The following is a 15615-nucleotide window of genomic DNA, read 5'->3' as shown; positions in this document are numbered from 1 at the left end:
TCTTCTGATTATTATTGAATGCTAACTGTTATTTTTGCCTTAATTTTAGGATTTTCGACTTAAAAGGTTAGTTATTGTGAAAAGTTATATATTTTTGGCCAGTACTGTAGTACCGCTGAAGTCTGACACGGTTAGAGCCGGAACCCTAATCTATGGTTTACAGGTGCGAATGCAAAGGAATAAAAAAATGTCCGAATTGTGGATGCGGACACCGCAACTTATCAAAAAGCAAAGAATTGGCGGGAAACGGCAAAAGAATCGAATCCGGAGAGTTCATCATAGCTTACATCGGACCAAAGAGGAGATGGAGAAAAGCTGTCTTGAAAGCTGGGAAATATCACATAGACCCCACTTTCTATGGAAACAAGGCGAGATTCGCAAATCACTGTTGTGACCCAAATGCAATTGTGGAAAATTGGACAATGGACCGTGCTCCTCAAGGGTTCAAAGCGCTGGCGTTTGCAACCTGTCCACACTCTCCAATTCACTGAAGTCAGAACGTGCACTTGGTCATATTGTCTCTATTTTGTTTACAATTCTTAAATAATAAATTGAATAAATTTCATTATTAATATTTGGGTTATTCACTCAGAATATCTTGTTGACTCCAAGTGTTTAAATTCAACACCATGTACAATGTCGATATGTCCGATTGACTGCGAGATAAGACTGGCTATCGACTGGATTATTAAATAAATAAAAGTCGTGGCCTAGGATCCGTCAACTCGGTCATCACACCGACGTTTTTAAGTATCACCGATTACAATGACAAACTACACTGACCGAAATTCCTATATTCTTGAAATCGAGAAGTCGTCGCCTAGAATCCGTCAACTCGGTCACCATGGGATCCCACCACGGAAATGACGTCTTTCAACACAGCTGAAACGAGTGCTACCGTAATATTTTGTTTTTTTTTCCCCTCACCACCAGGTCTACAGTAACTATGAATTCCTTCAAAACCGCGTAACGACTTGGTCAGTTGAGGCGCCCTGCCGTCACTTACAGTGACAAAAATTTAACAATTTTTAAGGTTTTACACTGATTTAAGACCTCGTTTTGGGGATTTGAAATTTGTTGTAAGGTTTTGATCCCTGAAACTTTCCTAAAACCACTTTAAACGATCTTTTTTCAAACCCATTAAATTTCGAAGAGCAAACATTTTTCTTTGAAGAAATTGATACCAATTTTCCCACAGACTATTGATTTTCCCACACCCACACCTCATTTCACTATTCCGTATAAAAACTGTCCCCATATTGAACAAAAATTATAAATCCTTCCCTTACGACATGAAGTTCTTCCAATTCCTTCTTCTCTCGGCTGTCTGCTTGGCACTTCTTGATGCGAGACGGGTGAGTTATGATACTGAAAATTGATAAGAAATTTGAGTTCTGGAAAAAGAGAACTTTGAAATGGGTCCCATCACAAAAACTACAGTAACCCGATATTTTGAAAAACTTCAAATTGTCGTAATTATGTTGGGCCGATCCTATGAAACAACAAAGTTTGGATTCAGCTTGCTGAGAGCTTCAAACATGACTGAGACTCGATTTACGTGGGTTACTGTAGTTTTCGTGTCGAGACCCAAATTGCTTCAAAGGTAATCATGATTATACTTTTCTGAAAGCTCTCAATGAGCTAAAATTGATTATTTCTATTAAAACTGGCAAAAATCTCCACGATCTGAAAAAGTACAGTACGCAAATTTCAGAGCCGTCACCGTCAACATCGTCGTCAGCTAGGTGAGGAGGATGGTGGTAATGGGCTTGAACGATCCGGACAAAGAAAGTCAGGTGGTGGTGGTGCAGAACAGAAATCTCAAATTTCTGGAGCCCAGGCTGCTCCAGGAGGCGGAGCTCCCGGTGCGGACGCCGGTGCAATCCTCGGAGGTGTCAGTGGAGTCATATCGGGTGCCGGGAGTGTTGCAGGAGCAGCTGGCGCGCCTTCGGCAGCGCCAGCAGACGCTGGGGCCGTTCTCGGAGGTGTCAGTAGTCTTATTTCGAGTGTTGGTGGTGTGGTCAGTGCGGCCGTTCCAGCTGCGAAGGCCTAATTTTTGAATATTTTTTTGTAATTTTTGAAATGAACATTTATATTTTTTAAAGTGATCCAAAATTACACATTTCTGTAAATCACTGGCGCGACGCGGTCGCGTTGCGGCTCATTTATAAGACTCGAGATACCGTAAATACTGTTTTATAACGGCACCTGTAATAGAACGGCACCTGTATTATAACGCCACCACATCTCTACGCAGAATCCATAAGAATGATTATCAGGGCAGCGTGTTTGGTCATTTCTTGATCAGCAAATAGAACGGGCAAAAAAATTTTTCGTTTAATTTTAATGAGTTTCTGAAACCACAAAATTTCTCTCGGAGGCAGTTGAAAAATATAACGGCATGCCGTTTTAATACAGTATTTACGCTGATAGACAGTTTGAAAATATTTTTCTGACCGAAATTCTTGTTCTCTATGTCATATGAAGTTTTGATGTTTTGAACAAGAAACGTAATATATTTTAGCAAATATTTTTATTGAAATTAAAAATTCAATAGTCTCGGCGAAAAATGACTTATCCTTGCGATTTTTAAGGAAAAACACAATTTTTCGCTGTATAATAACACTAAAATGTATTTTCGTATAGTGTTAACTGTATTTTTCACTCAAAACACAGAAAAAACTGTCAGAAATCACGGATTTTCAGCGAAAAATGTGAAAAAAAACGGCTAAAAATCAAATTTCATTCTATTTTCACCTAGTACGACACTCCGTTATCCCGCCGGCGCGTGTTGTTTAGCCTAAAAATGTTCATTTATTTTTAGTCGTTTTTCCTCATTTCTTGCTGAAAATCTGTGATTTTAGACGGGTTTTTGTGGTTTTTTTTTGAATTTTGGTTTAAAAAAGTGAAAAATATCACGAAATTCTATATTTTCGTGTTGTTTTACGGCTATAACTAGGAAAAACACGGTTTTATGACAGAGCGTTGAAAATCGATGATTTTTCGACGGTTTTTAGTCGTTTTTGTATTTTGAGTGGAAAAAGTGAGAAAAATATTTAGAAACAGTGTATTTTGGTGTTCATTCAGCGGTAATTACACAATTTTTAGTCAAAAATCGGTCGGAAAATTTATTTTCGCCGTTAGCAAAAAAAAATAAATTTAACTTTTCCCATGCGCTGGAACGGTTTTTTCTGTTTTTCAACTGAAAAATCAATGGTTTTTTGGTTTGATATGCGAATTGCCATTGCGCAGTTTTTCCTGAATTTTTCGGTATTTTTTTTGTTTTCAACAGTTTTTCGTTCTTTTTTCATCGGAATTCTAATTTATTTCCGTTCAAGTCATTTAAAATACAATACATAAATTGATACCGAGTAAAATAAGTTCGAGTATGTCTAGTTATCTTTCATTTTCTTCTCTTCATCCTTCCATCCTCATCTAGAACTTGATCCCTTTCGGCACTCCGACATTTCTCTCGACCATATCTCTGAACACTCCTTCGATATTCTGATACATTACGAGTTCGGCGTTGTGTCGAATAGACATGAAGTACACTGTCCCGACTTGAACCCATCCGATTTGACGTGCGTTTTCGAAGGCGGAGTATCTTTTCTCGATGAGTTTTTTGAAGGCGTCAGCGAACGTCATCTCCTCGTTAGTCTCCAAAAATCTTGAAATGTATTCCAAACCGATGAAGGACATCGTGCGTCCGGTTCCAGAGGTACAGTGAACGACGACTGGTGCCTGAAAATGAGAAAGTAGAGTTGTTCTATTCATGGCTATCGAAAACTCACTTTACTCTTACAAATCTCCGTCATGATGGCTTCCAGTGGTTCATATCCACAATTGGGAATATCTCCTTCTCTCCAGTTTTTGACTTGGAACTGCTTCACTTTCCGTTGAGTCTTCTTCTTATTGTCCTTTACCATCAGAGTTCTCACAACAATGTCCGTCGAGTTCTGGAACTGTTGCTCCCCCTCATTTGTGACAGTGAAGTTTTCGATGGTGAGATTTCCGACGCCTTCGGTGAAGTAACGTCCACACGAACTGGTTTCTCCGAGGAATACGATGAATTCGACTTCATCAATTACGAGCATAGCCAAGAAGTCCCCTCGAGTGTCGTCGTGCATGCTGTTGGCTTCCATCGGGGCCTGGAATGATAGAGAATTTTTGGATTTTAAGTAGATTTTGGACTGGACATTAGACAAGCGTTGGTTTCGCAGAATCTTTGCGGTTGCATCGCGTGCGCAAAGTTGCGTGCTATGTCTGAGCCAGATCTCTATTAAAAAAATCAAATTGCGCTCCGATTCGTACTGGCAATAACCCGAAAGCTAGAAAATTCCCACAGTGCTATCACCTACAATAACCCCCCTAGCGTAAACTTTTATCAGTACAGCGCAGCCGTCCAGGGATGTGCCTATGGAGGCGCTTTGGGTGCTGAAAGAATTCAAAGTGTGCGGAAATGCGACGAGAGTGTGTAAAATCGAGAGTGTGTCTGCGTCTCTCCAATTTGCACACTCTCTCACCGCATTTTCGAATTTCTGGAAAAAATGCGAGGCGCTCAATGCCACCCGGGCACATACCTGCAGCCGTCATTGAGTGTTTATGTGATCTTACGCTTTGCTATGCTGTCTATACGACCAACTAGAAAATTCCAACTTTTCGGCTTGAATCCATGCGCTAACTACCCAATATTCTCACCTGCATAGCATAAAAAACAGTTCCCAGCCTAGTACGAAACTTGTTTCCGTGGAGCCGAACCGATTGGAGAGCTGTGAACGGATTCAGTTTGATATTCGGATCCCTGTAACCATCACAATCAGTTTTAATAACTTTCACCTCTGAAACTCACCAATACATCGACCCCTTCAACGGCAAGTACGGGAATTGTCGTTCTTCTGGTGTTGGCGCCGTTCTCACATGTACCATCAACTGGGTCCACAACTCATAGTGCTCCGGGTGTCGTCCGAATGTCTGTGTACCAATAGCTACGATAATCAAATGAGGTGGAAGAACTGGCTTGTTGTCCACTGGATCCATGTCGATTACATCACAATCCACCGATTCTCCTTTCCTTTTGAAACACAACAGTTTCTTTTTCCAAAGAACGAAGATTACACCGCCGGATAGACAAGCAGCGACGAAGACAACACAACCCACGATTATCCATCTGAAAATAAGAAAGTTTTGGTGGTCTAATGAATTCAATTAGGAGATCAACTTACGTGTAGTCATACTCGTCTTCATTCTGGATATCCTGATCCTGCATTGGGTTCACAACATCATCCGTCAAAGCTTGAGTCAAAAAGTCCCCAAACTTTTGGAACGAATCGCCCACTTCTTGGAAATGTTTTGCGAAGTCCAGATCCATAGATGAAATCTCGATGAGCTTCTCTTTCGTCTTGGTGAACACAGGTATGTGATTCTCCCACGTTGTCGTTTTGATCAAGTAGTTAAGCACACGTATTAAAGATTCGGGCTTGATTGCGATCTGAGGCATATCTTTCATACTCTCAAAAAATGAGTCATAATTAGAGAGGTTTCTCACTTTTTGGAAATTGAACTCTTTCACATGTTCATCAAAGTAATCAAGACTCGTTTCCAACGACATGATCGCTTCTTTCAAGTTCCACGACGACTTAGTATCTTTATAAATCGGGTCTTTAAGGCCGAATACAGCGATGAGGTTTATTTCATCTTCTGCTCTGCTTTGAATGGCCTGAAGTTCCTTCAACAGTCCTTGTTTTTTTAATGAAACAAGGTTGTTGACCGAATTCACCGCTTTCTCGATTCGAGTCACCACCAACTTGTCGATTTTGTTTAGTTTTTCAACGTAAGCATTGGAGTTATTTTTAACCACAGGGAGCATAGATTTTAATGAATCCAATGTCCGTTGAACTTTTTCGACTTGATCCATGTATCGGCTCACATTGTTGATACTCTCCACTTCGAGCAATCTTATCATCCGGATAAGAAGAGTAGCTTCATAAGAAGTTTTACATTGATGCTGGTAAGACTGTAAACAAATGTGAACATTACGTTCGTAGGTCACATTCGAAATTTTCAGAAACCCCTCTATTTGTTCCCGCCGATCTTTAAAAATGCTGAAAGCTTTATCCAGTTTCTTTGAATTGAAAGTTTTCAAACTTTTGAGTAATGTCTTCATTGACTTCTGGATTACATTCAGTGTCCCATTTATGGTCAACTCAGAGAAAACATTCGAAAGCTGTTTCAATGAGGGGGTGCGTCCGTTTGGGTTTATGTTCTCCAACGTCCTATTGGCATTGCCCAAATCAGCTAAGAGAGGTCGGAGGTTGTGGTGGAAAAAGTCTCTTTTAAAAAAATCTTCGAAGTTGGCAACCATCTCTTGACCAGTATGAAGAGGGAATCGGGCTCCACTCAACGTATTATCATCAATTATCTTTCCTTTTGCTCCACAGTGTTCAAAATTTGTCAAATATTGTCCAAAACCTTTGACTGTTGTTATTGTCTTTATTATTTCTTTCAATATCAGATTCACCTTCTCTATTGCGAATTTTGTGCCCAAATCTGACGAAAAACTAGAATTCATGAATTTAGTTTTCTTTATTTCGAGAATCGGTTTCAAACCCTTCATCAACTTTTTGTCGCTCTCAATGATTTTGAAAATCTTATTGAGCTTTTTCGTTCCAATTTCAGCAGCTAACTTATCTATGGCTTCAAATCCTGAGAGATCTGATAACGAATTATACGCATGTTTGAATAAAGTGTTTTCGAAGAATGTATAGTCGTCTTCAAATATCTTTACACTTTGTTTCAAATCATCCAGCAATCCGAAATTCTTGTCAAGAGCATTTTTGTCGTAGTCACTTGTATCACCTTTTTCTTGCACTCCTTTTCTCCAAATGATAGCGGAAATAAGTCTTTCTGGCTCTGATATCACTGATCGTTTCTGCTCGAGATCCCAACTTTTGAAAGGGGTCATCTTCTCGATTTGTGTTATCAAAGGATCAATATAAGAGATGACATTGGCGAAAGCCTCCTTTACAGAAACGAACTGTTTGAAGTATCTATTCACTTCTTCTTCTCTGGTGAAGCCGAGAGTTGAATAGCCTTTCAAGTCTTCGAGAGAATTCAGCACGTTTTCAACAGAGGACTCTGCATTGCCGAAAGGTTCTGCAGAAAATTCGGTATCAAGACTTTCGATGTCTTTGAACAGAAAATCGTGTGTACTTGGAAAACTACTGGCTTCTCCCAAATCCTCAGTTACTTTCCGAACTAATTCCCACATTTGCAACTTTTTCAACTCTGCATCCACGTTATCAAAGTTTTCTTCTGTTTTATTGATAGCCAGTATAAGTTCTTTGATACGAAGAGTGTTGATTGTTTTCAGGGTGTCCACTTCAATCTTTCCAACGTTCAGAAGTTCTCCAACTTTGAAATGCATATCATGATCATTCATGAGATCGGATTGCATTTTTACTGTATTGACCAGACGAGCGATCGTTGAGAGCCGATCGACAAATTCATTGAACGATTTGTCCACTGAAATATTGATAGTTGAAAAAAAAGGAAAACAAAGAAGATCGATTTCATCCGCTACAGCATTGGCTGCATGCACCGCAGAACGGCTCCGCGACATTTCGCAACAGCGACGTTTTGCAACCATAAAACTAGGAATAGTTAAACCTAGTTTTGTCAAGAAATGGGTCAGATAAATTTGTCTTCTTTTTATGCAAATGCGGTGTGGTTGCAAAACGTCTTAGTTGTGAAACATGCGTGAGTTGCGAAACGTCGTGGAGCCGGAACAACACGTTCTCACCCTACTTTTGATACAGTCTCTCCAAAAAGAGCAAAACTCTAGCAAGAACGTTATTATGGCTTGTTACAAGCTCGTCATTTCAAGGTGCTATTCATTTTGGATGACTGTAATTATATCTTTCTTGATTTACGGCGATCTTCGCCTCGATAAAAAATTGAAAACAAAGATTGCACTTGCGAGAAATGCAAAAGGCATCCAGGTCGGCACAGTTCTTACAACTGCGCTCCACCGAAATCACCTTGAGAAATGTTTTTTTTCTGAGTCTCTCAATTTTGCACACACATTTTTCGGTTTCGGTAGAGCGCGGTTGTAAGAAGTGTGCTAATATTAAACTCTATTTTTTATTGTTTTTTCGCCACAAACTGATTTTCATGTTTATCGAGAAAACTAAAGTTCGGGAAGGTTTTTTGTTTGAACCCAGTCCTGGAAGTCTTTGCTACAGTAGCTTCCTTGACGTGCTAATATAACTTTTTAAAAAACGCTTCTAACGCCCGGAGCCGTCAAAAACTCCAAAAAGCAACAGAAATGATTAATGAACGAGGTGGCGAGAGTTGCATGAAATTCCGACTTCCAACTTCCGGGCATTATTTCTATTCCGACTTCCGAGTTTCGGATAAGGAATTTTACTTCCGACTTCCGTCATTCCCAAATGTCGAATTTTCGAAAGGTACATTTCGCAGAAATTCATGGAAAAATGGTCTAAAAGGACAGAAAATAGCAGACTTGCAAGATTCCGGGCCGGGCCGGGCCGAGAAAGCTCCGGCCCGGCCCGGCCCGGTCGGCCCGGATTTGAATTTTTGAACTTTTTTCACTACAATTTTTTGTCCAAAAATTTATTTTCTGAAAATTTTTCATATTTTTCCTCAAGTATATTTTTCAAAAACCTTCGAAGCCTACAAAAAATTGTTTTTAAAAAATATTTTTCAAAAAAAATCGGGAAATTTTCGAAAAAAAAATTTGAATTTTTTTCAGTACTGAACTTCCGGGCCGACCGGGCCGGGCCACGGGCCGGGCCCTGGAAATTTTCATTCCGGCCCGGCCCGGCCCGGCCCGTTGCAAGTCTGGAAAATAGGCTTTTCTTCCACCAAAAACAAATTTTCCACAGATTTTCGCGAATTGTATGGTTTTTCTCTTGGAGTTTTTGAATACTCGCGAAAAATCTTATTCCGACTTCCGGATAAGGAAATTCGTTTCCGACTTCCGGATAAGGAAATTCACTTCCGTCGTCCGGATAAGAAAATTCGCTTCCGACTTTCGGATAAGGAAATTCGCTTCCGACTTCCGGATAAGGAAATTCGCTTCCGACGTCCGGATAAGGAAATTCGTTTCCGACTTCCGGATAAGGAAATTCACTTCCGTCGTCCGGATAAGAAAATTCGCTTCCGACTTTCGGATAAGGAAATTCGCTTCCGACTTCCGGATAAGGAAATTCGCTTCCGACTTCCGGATAAGAAATTTTCACTTCCATGCAACTCTGGTGGCTATTGATGCCTTATAGAAAAGACGCTGCGCGAAGGCGAAAAGATATGTACCCGAACCATAGTCCTTAGTAAACCAGGAATTTCGGCCAGACGGTACATATTCTCCCGAAAATACAAAATATTTGCAACTAGATAAGAATGTAAGGAGATCCTATTTTCTAGTCACTTTCTCATTTTCCGCTAAATCTGAGTACTCACCGTTTCTTTTGTCTCTTTTGGATAGGAGTGGAGAGTTGACAAGATATGACGGCATTCGAGGACGGAAGGAGGATGAATCTGTGGAGTGACGAACTTTCGGATGGAGAATAGAAGGATTGGAGCCGGCGGTTGGATCGCGGGAGTGGAAAACTGAAAAAATGCATTACTTTTTCCCATTTCATCCTGGATTCACTCACAATTTTTTAGAACTTTTGGTTCGGTGGCATCTGTGTCATTGTTGTCTGGATCAACTGAAAATTCAAACATATTTTTAGGTATCAGACATCCGAAACTTACCATATTTGATCACAATCGACAGCAACAGTGCGCAGTATAATAGGCGCATTCTGCCGCAAAAAATCGTAATAACTGATTTTTTTGTGGGAATATGTGGTATTATAAGGGATGTAGAATCGGGTTAGTAGGGCAGATTGGAGATAAAGAAGAAATCGGGGCACGTGGGAATTTCAAATTTAAAAAAAGCTAATTTAAGAATTTAAGAATGGAGAAATGATGAGAGGGGTCACGTAGAAAATTAATTTTTCAGTAATCGGTCTTACAATTCTTACAACCGCGCTCCACCGTAATCCCCTTGAAAAATATATATTTTCTCTGAGTCTCTCAATTTTTCACACTATTTTCTTGGGTTTCGGTAGAGCGCGGTTGTAAGAAGTGTGCTAATATTAAACTCTATTTTTTTATTGTTCTTTCGCCACAAACTGATTTTCATGTTTATCGAGAAAACTAAAGTTCGGGAAGGTTTTTTGTTTGAACCCAGTCCTGGAAGTCTTTGCTACAGTAGCTTCCTTAATATTTTAATGTGTATAATAAGATTTAGGATGGGAAAATCTGGAGAATCGGGGAATATTAGCAGTCCACCCCTCTTAGAACTGCGCCCCACCGCAAACGAGAGAGTATCGACATGAGACGCAGAGTTTTTTCTCGCGGCGACACAGATTTTTACAGTTTTAAACCTATTCTCGCATTTTTTTCGTAATTATTTACAAAAAATACTATGAGAAAATGCGAGAATAGGTTAAAAGCTGTGAAAATCTGAGTCGGCGCGAGAAAAAAAACTCTGCGTCTCTCTCTGATACTCTCTCGTTTGCGGTGGGGCGAAGTTGTGAGAGGTGTGGAATGTTAATAGTGTTATCAGTTTCAGTTTTTAACTCAAAATACTGTTTTTACCTGAAAAATATTGAAAAAATAGGTTTTTTTTCGTCAAAAACTTGGTTTTCCGCCCAAAAAATATACCTGAAAACGTATTTTTCGTCTTTTTTTCTCTTGAATTTTCGCCTATTTCCCACTCTCAATTATCAATTTTTCTCGTATTTCAGCCCCAAAATGTGTCGTCAACCACCACCACAACAACCGATTGATTGTTGCTACTTTGCCAACGGAATCTGTTCGAAAGGCACCGCCTGTACGTAATTACTCAATTATTTAATTAGTTAATTATCTCAAAAATTTCCAGATTCATCCACGACGCTGCGACGAGAAACGAGAACATTTGTCAGTTCAATTTGGTTGTAAAGTTAGTGAAAAATTTTGCGTAATTTGGGTGGAAATTGATGAAAAATAAGGAAAATTAAGATTTTAAGACAAAAAATAGTGAAAAATCAAAAACAAGATTTTTTAAATATCCAAATTTCTGGAAATATATTGGAAAACATTTTTAAATCAGTTTCAGCTAATTTAAATCGAAAATTCGGATTTCCACTTGAATCGACACCATTTTATACCCAAAATCTGGGTTTCCAACATTTGTCACTCAAAAAAACGCCTTTTTTATCGGTTTTACCATCGAAAACCTGTTTTTCTGTACTTTTTCGGTGAAAATCGTTATTTTTATGTCGAGAATCTTCATTTTCAACCAATTTTTCCTCCTTTAATCTCACTTTTCCCAAATTTCCAGATGCTCCTTCTCAAAATAGTCATATTTAAGAAAATCGGAACTCGGGGACTAGTTTTCCTTTAATTTGGTTTTCTAGGCCACCAAGTGGATAAACTCGGCCAGCATTTTTGAGACAATTTTTTTCCCATTTTTTCAGGTCCGAAACTAATTTTTCCCTCATAAAATTGTTTTTTTTTTTCGGTCATTTTTTGCCGATTTCTACTCGAAAATGCATAGTTGTCAAAGCCCGAAGGCCCGGGCAAATTGGCGCGAAAGTCAAATTTTTTGAAAATTTTTGAATTTTTTCGCGAAAAAGTAAAATTTTCGACTATCAGTCAGAATCAGAAGAAATTCTGAAAAATAGTCAAAAATGGTCACATTTTCGATAAAAAATTGAAAAAAAATGGTCATTTTTTGAAGCCGGGCCTTGACAACTATGGAAAAATGTGATTTTTGGCACTTTTCTCTTCAAAAATGTCATTTTCTTAATTTTCCAGATGTTCATTCGGTCAAGCGTGTCGTTTCCTCCATACCCGTCCGAAAAATGACGAATGCCCATCAACGTCTTCTCCCTCTTCTTCGTCTTCTTCCAAATCTAAACTCACAGCTACAGTAATCACTCCTCGAGTTCGTCCCATTCAATTGGCTCAACCGGGGCTCAATATCGATGCGACTGAATTCGTACCGAGTTGGATGAAGAAATCTGAGAAATCTGTGGGGAATGGTGAGTTTTGAGAGGGAAATTTGCTAAAATTTTTCAAAAGTCATGGAAAAACGACCTAAAATTATGGAAATTGGGCTGAAAATGGCTGCATGAAACTACGAAAACGGCTCCGGGACAATTCGTAACGAGACATTTCGCAGCTATGAGTTCTACAGCCTCAATTTCCCCGTTTTTTCAGTGATATCTTGACTTTTTCGTATGATTAATAGTTCGAGAAGTTATAAAGAAAATTTTTTGTAATTTTGATAAAGAGGACCACAAGAAATTTTTCACTGAAAAAACGGGGAAATTGAGGCTGTAGAACTCATAGCTGCGAAATGTCTCGTTGCGAATTGTCCCGGAGCCACGAAAACTGGTCTAAACTCACTGTTTCCTATGGTAAAAGTGACTGAATTGGTGAGTTTAGAGCCGAAAATTGGCTTGTTTCAGCTATTTTCAGGCTGAAAACTCTATTTGCCGGTTTTCTGTTATTTCGAGAACTATAATAAATGACATTTTTCAGCATTTCTAGTAAAAAGTCTCCTGAAATTGTGATTTCGTGTCTGAAATCGTTCAAAAATGCAACTTTTTGACCAAAAATTGCTGATAATGTCATTAAGTTCTCAATTTTCCCTTTTTCCAAACCGTTTGCTACTATTTTCCACTTTGAGATCCTGCTTTTTCCAGCTTTAAAAAGTTTACGAAATAGTCGTTATTTAGACTAAAAATCTTTTAGAATCTACATTTCTCAGTTAAAAATCGGCTAAAAACCTAAATTTTAAGCCATTTTCTAGTTGAAAAATCCTCAAAATCGCTTTAAACCCCAATTTTCCATCAAAAATTACATGTTCAACCATAAATCCTTAATTCTCTATTTGCAGACACCCAATCTACGCCGCCGCCGCCTCCTTCCGTATCCTGACGTCATCTGAAGGCAGCACGTCATCACCCGGCGGCGCGACGTCTTCATCGAATTCTCCGTTGACTGCGGACGCTCAAATGTGTCCGTATCACTTGAAAAACGGTGATTGCAATCGAAAAGATTTCGCCTGTCCATTCGCACACGGAGATCTATGCGATATGTGTCATCAGTGGTGTCTTCATCCGACTAATCAAGAATTGAGGAAATTACATCAAAATGTACGGAAAAATTATGAAAATTAGGGAAAATTAGGGAAAAATCGCAGTTTTCGGCTCAAAAAAATCAGAAAAATGGTATGAAATATAGGTTTCTGGCAGAGCTGTGCGAAATTCCTTCCTTTGACTTCCTCCTTCTTTCTTCCGGGCTTTTTTCACTTCCTTCTTCCTTTTTAACAAATTTTACTTCCGCACAGCTCTGATTTCTGACCCAAAAACCTCAAAAATCGCAGTTTTTAGCTCAAAAAAGTTTTTTCGTGTTGTTTGAGCTGAAAACGACATAATCCGTTGAAAATCCATTTTCTTGATATAAAAAAAAATGGTCAGAACAATCGAGTTTTCAACTCAAAATACACTTTTTCTGTGTAGTTTTGAACTGAAACCTACAAAAATTGTGAAAAATTTGAGGTTTTAATAAAACGATTATGTTTTTAGACCTCAAAATCGAGATTTCCCATTTCCAACTATTGCTTTAAAGCTGAAAATTAAAGTTTTCATTGAAAATTCGGATTATTAGCGGCTTAAACTGAATTTCTCGACAAAAATATGGGTTTTAACTTGAAACGTTTAACGAAACGCGGGGATTCACTAGGGAAGGCCCTCGAGTCAAAGTGGAGATATGGGACGTGACCTATATCGTTGGAAAGCTGAGAAAACGCTGATTCCAAATATATATTCAGTTTTTGCCCTCGAGGCCTGGTATTCGAGAAAAACGAGGTCAAAGTTTGGACCCCTAACAAGTCATTACCTTTCCGACGTGTTTAAAATGTCGGCAGCGTGGTGTAGGCGGTAGCAGTGTAGTCAATGCGCAGTCACTTTTTGGTTCAATTCCATCGGGCCACCAAATTTTTTTTCGGTTTTTTAAGTTTCGTTTTTTATCTATTTGAACAAAACTTTAAAAAAAACCACTTCCTAAAAAAAACGAAACTTAAAAAACCGAAAAAAAAATTTGGTGGCCCGATGGAATTGAACCAAAAAGTGACTGCGCATTGACAACACTGCTACCGCCTACACCACGCTGCTGACATTTTAAACACGTCGGAAAGGTAATGACTTGTTAGGGGTCCAAACTTTGACCTCGTTTTTCTCGAATACCAGGCCTCGAGGGCAAAAACTGAATATATATTTGGAATCAGCGTTTTCTCAGCTTTCCAATGATATAGGTCACGTCCCATATCTCCACTTTGACTCGAGGGCCTTCCCTAGTCAGTTGAAAAATGAATTTCCCTCTCGAAAACCAAGTTTCCGAGTTCAAAATTCAATATTTGAGCTTTTAAACGGTATTTCTTGTGCGAAAAATCTGTTTTCTCATTCAAAATAGAGTCGATAGACTGAAAATCTGATTTCCAATGGAAACATTCATTTTCTCACCTGAAAATTGCGTTTTTCGAGCTAAAAATCAACAAAATTCGATGATTTTTCAGCTTTAAATACCGATTTTCCATCTGAAAATTGCCATTTTCTCGAATAAAAACCTTTTTTTTTTCAATTTTTGACCAGAAATCTCGATTTGATGCTAGAAATTGCTCAACTAGACATATCAACTTGTTAACATACTGAAAAATTGCCAATTTCGACTCTAAAATCCTATTTTCAACGTCCCGAAGCAGGATTTTCCATTTGAAAATCACTTTTTTTTTTCCTAAAATCCACTTTTTCCCTCAAAAAAATCGATTTTTCAGGGCTACTCGTCGTACGGAATGATGTCAGCAACCGGAGCAATTCCACCACAATCATCACAGGCTCCGTACGGTGGATACTACTAGAAGAATGGACATCTCTACTCAATTTACTCCCTTTTCTTGTTATTTTATTCGATTTTTTATTGTTTTTTTGAGGATTTTTAGGGGTTTTCGAGTGGAAAATCAACTTTTTGAGGTCGAAAATGTGATATTTCGACTGAAAATCGGATTTTTTAAGCTGAAAATTGACTTTTGGAGACAAAAATCACTAAAAATTCGAATATCCAGCTTTAAAACTGACATTCTGGTCCGAAAATGATTTTTTGAGTCAAACAACAATATTCTGACTGAAAAATTATTATTTTTTAATCAATTTTTCAGCTGGAAAGTTGACTTTCTGGTCGGAGAATTGAATTTTTAGCTGAAAATTGCTTCGAAACTCAATTTCAGCATTGCAAATCGGTTTTTTAGCTGGAAAATTAACTTTCTGCTTGAAAAAATCGATTTCCAGATCAAAAATGGATTATTCCCACTCAAAAAAATCTTTGAAAATCCCTCCACCACTCCCACCACCAAATCTTTTTTCTCAAATTTCCCAGTTTTCCGTCCCGAATCGATCGATAATTGCTTCCTCATAATTATCAAAAATATCCCAATTTTTAGTCCAAAAATCAGTGAATTTTCTATTTCTTCCACTGAAAACCCCATTTTTAAGCCTGAAA

The 15615-nt window shown here is 38.6% G+C and overlaps 4 protein-coding genes across 4 annotated transcripts; 3 read left to right on the top strand and 1 right to left on the bottom strand.

Moving 5' to 3' along the window:
• Nucleotides 1-152: 152 nt before the first annotated feature.
• GCK72_015672 (uncharacterized protein) lies at nucleotides 153-491 on the top strand (the record flags this gene model as incomplete). Its single annotated transcript, XM_053731057.1, has 1 exon — nucleotides 153-491. One exon carries the CDS (start codon nucleotides 153-155, stop codon nucleotides 489-491), a length of 339 nt encoding a protein of 112 aa, XP_053585829.1.
• Nucleotides 492-1292: 801 nt separating this feature from the next.
• GCK72_015671 (uncharacterized protein) lies at nucleotides 1293-2053 on the top strand (the record flags this gene model as incomplete). The annotated part of the gene is made up of 2 exons (XM_053731056.1): nucleotides 1293-1355; nucleotides 1715-2053. 2 exons carry the CDS (start codon nucleotides 1293-1295, stop codon nucleotides 2051-2053), a joined length of 402 nt encoding a protein of 133 aa, XP_053585828.1.
• Nucleotides 2054-3435: 1382 nt separating this feature from the next.
• GCK72_015670 (uncharacterized protein) lies at nucleotides 3436-9823 on the bottom strand (the record flags this gene model as incomplete). The annotated part of the gene is made up of 8 exons (XM_053731055.1): nucleotides 3436-3741; nucleotides 3792-4148; nucleotides 4699-4801; nucleotides 4850-5167; nucleotides 5223-7521; nucleotides 9478-9627; nucleotides 9675-9728; nucleotides 9775-9823. The coding sequence occupies 8 exons, from the start codon at nucleotides 9821-9823 to the stop codon at nucleotides 3436-3438; spliced, it is 3636 nt and encodes a 1211-aa protein (XP_053585827.1).
• Nucleotides 9824-10821: 998 nt separating this feature from the next.
• On the top strand, nucleotides 10822-14977 carry GCK72_015669 (uncharacterized protein; the record flags this gene model as incomplete). Its single annotated transcript, XM_053731054.1, has 6 exons — nucleotides 10822-10904; nucleotides 10952-11011; nucleotides 11869-12095; nucleotides 12598-12625; nucleotides 12956-13214; nucleotides 14894-14977. The coding sequence occupies 6 exons, from the start codon at nucleotides 10822-10824 to the stop codon at nucleotides 14975-14977; spliced, it is 741 nt and encodes a 246-aa protein (XP_053585826.1).
• Between the last annotated feature and the right edge of the window lie 638 nt (nucleotides 14978-15615).

This window comes from Caenorhabditis remanei, chromosome IV, assembly GCF_010183535.1.
Source record: "Caenorhabditis remanei strain PX506 chromosome IV, whole genome shotgun sequence".
NCBI lineage: Eukaryota > Metazoa > Nematoda > Chromadorea > Rhabditida > Rhabditidae > Caenorhabditis > Caenorhabditis remanei.
The sequence above is the reverse complement of the archived record's forward strand: the minus strand, read 5'-3'. Positions and strand labels throughout refer to the sequence as shown.